This window comes from Eimeria acervulina, genomic scaffold (genome assembly GCF_000499425.1).
Source record: "Eimeria acervulina Houghton genomic scaffold, Eah_scaff258, whole genome shotgun sequence".
In the NCBI taxonomy this organism is placed as follows: Eukaryota; Apicomplexa; class Conoidasida; order Eucoccidiorida; family Eimeriidae; genus Eimeria; species Eimeria acervulina.
Genome location: NW_013548212.1, coordinates 1 through 2,500, shown reverse-complemented (window position 1 = coordinate 2,500; position 2,500 = coordinate 1). Strand labels below are relative to the sequence as shown.

The window sequence follows — 2,500 nt, the reverse complement described above, 5'->3', positions numbered from 1 at the left end:
CTGCTCGGAGTTGCAGCTGCTGCTCCAGCGAGGCCCTACTCGTGTTGCTTGCTGCTGCTACTTGCTGCAGCTTCAATGCCTCTGCTCTTGCTGCTGCCAGCTCAGCCTCCAGCCTAAAACAAAACCCACAGCAGCATCGACAACAGCAGCAGCAACATCGACAACAGCAGCAGCAGCATCGACAACAGCAGCACCAATAGCAGCAGCAGCAACAGCAGCAACAGCAACAGCAGCAGCAGCAACAGCAGCAGCAGCAACAGCAACAGCAGCAGCAGCAGCAGCAGCAACAGCAGCAACAGCAACAGCAGCAACAGCAGCAGCAACACGCACTTCTTTTGCTGCCTGTACAGCTGCTCCGCCCTGCCTAATGCCTTTGAGAGAGTTGCATCGATCTTAGCAACTCGCGCGGCACCACCATGAGCAGCAGCAGCAGCAGCAGCTGCAGCTGGGGTCTTAGCAGCAGCACTTGTTTCTCTATTGATGAAGACGGAGTAGGGAGGGTGCGTCTCGGTGAAGGTGAGAAGAGACGAAGCAGCTGCAGCAGGGGTAGCAGCAGCCGTGCCCGTGTAAGATCTGCTGCCGCAGCAGAATTGCAGCAAACCACCTGAAGCCATTGGTGTTGCTGCAGCAGAAGCTGCTGAAGAGAGGCCCTTCATAGGGGCCCTCACGTGAGATCCCAGGCGGGGAGCTTCGATAAGTAGCTGCTGCAACACTCGCTCCTGCTGCTGCTGCTGCTGCTGCTGCTGCTGCATCGGTGAAGCAGCAAATGCAGGGAGGCACAGGATATCATGAAGACTGAGATCAAGCGAAGAAAAAACTTATTTCGCTGCTGCTGCTTCTTTTACTTGAAATGAGGAGTCGCTGAGCTGCCTATACACCCGAGATCGTAGGTAGCAGAGAGCTAAGTATTTTTTTGTGTTTTTTCGCCGTACAAACGCTGAAATAATTAAAATTTTAATTTAATATTTTGAAATAAACTCAATTATGCACAGATCAATCAATTATTTGCTGCTTTCTACCCCAAGGAAGACAGATTTCTTGGATCTAAGGCAGCTGAGCTGTACGTACACCTGAACTGAGTTCATGTGCAGGGTGTGTTGCTGCTCTGCAGCTGTTGAGGCATTTATTGATTAAAATAAAGATATTAGAGATATTTAAAACAATTAAAATTAAAATATTCATTAAATAAACAAAACCATTCGCCGAAGAAGGAAGAAGAGCGCAGCCAGGTGACCTCGAGCCTAAACCCTAAACCCTAAACCCTAAACCCTAAACCCTAAACCCTAAACCCTAAATCCTAAAGGATATGAACGGAGAGCAGCAGATACACCCCAGATGTTCCGTGTCTTCCCCTAAACACTCAACGCATTTTATCTTCTGCTGCTACTCACCTACAGCGGCGGTTCAGCAGAAGCCATCGGCCCCGCACCCTAAACCCTAAACCCTAAACCCTAAACCCTAAACAGTTTCCAAATTAAGACTGACAAATATACTTTGGGTTAAGGAGAGAGCAGTAAGAAGATCGTCAAACTAATGAGGAGGGTGTGGGGCCGTATGCACACAAAGAACAGATAGCAGCAGGGTTTTGCTGCTGCTGCTGCCGCTGCTGCTCATCCTGCTGTTGCTGCTGTTTCTGCTGTTGTTGCTACGGCTGTTTGTATCGCTTGCATTGCTGCTGCATCGGTGTCCTGTGCGTTGCTGCTTCGCTGCTGCTGCTGCTGCTGCAGCTGTTGTTGCTGCTGCTGTTGTTGCTGCTGCTGTTGTTGCTGCAGCTGTTGTTGCTGCAGCTGTTGTTGTTGCTGCTGCTGCTGCTCATTCCGCATGCCAGTGGCGTCCGAGGAGGCCGTCCCCTCACTCTTCATCTGTCTGAGCTGCCTCTGCAAACAGCCAAGCCAAACCCTAAACCCTAAACCCTCAGCCCTAAACCCTAAACCCTAAACCCTAAACCCTAAACCCCCAACGTGTGAAGAGAATAGATCCAAACAAGGCACGGAAATCTGGCTGCCTAAAGATCCAGGGATGAACCATAAATTAATGCTTGAACGAATCTAGGGTTTAGGGTTTAGGGTTTAGGGTTTGGCTTGCTTCGCCGCTCTTCTTTCTTTATTCTGTCTTCTTTGATATGCTTTGATATTTTCTGTGCTATTTCTCTTGCAGTCATATTCTGGCCAAAGAAATCCTTAAGAGAACCGTCCAGCCCTGCAACACAAACCCTAAACCCTAAACCCTAAACCCTAAACCCTAAACCCTACACCCTAAACCCTAAACGGTGAGCATTCATAACGCCACTGCTTCGTTAGAAGGATTGGACAACTGCACTTTAAAAGTGAGGAGAAGAAAGAGAAGGATGTCCCTGTCACCCCCAAACCCTAAACCCTAAACCCTAAACCCTAAACCCTAAACCCTAGACTTACCCATGAAGTAGTGGATGATAGAATGGTCTACAAGGTATTCTTCGTCTCCCGTTCTCGCGGTCTCATTAAAATAAACTCTAAATTTG

The 2,500-nt window shown here is 48.9% G+C and overlaps 1 protein-coding gene across 1 annotated transcript in view; it reads right to left on the bottom strand.

Moving 5' to 3' along the window:
* EAH_00028960 (hypothetical protein, conserved) overlaps positions 1–2,353 on the bottom strand; it is a gene marked incomplete at both ends in the record, with an annotated part of 5,766 nt that extends 3,413 nt beyond the window's left edge. The window contains 5 exons of the mRNA XM_013392629.1: positions 1–113; positions 331–795; positions 1,396–1,430; positions 1,650–1,877; positions 2,290–2,353. The exon at positions 1–113 is cut by the window's left edge and continues 3,413 nt beyond it. Coding sequence (XP_013248083.1) covers positions 1–113; positions 331–795; positions 1,396–1,430; positions 1,650–1,877; positions 2,290–2,353 — 905 coding nt within the window. The remainder of the gene's footprint in view (positions 114–330; positions 796–1,395; positions 1,431–1,649; positions 1,878–2,289) is intronic.
* Positions 2,354–2,500: the final 147 nt, after the last annotated feature.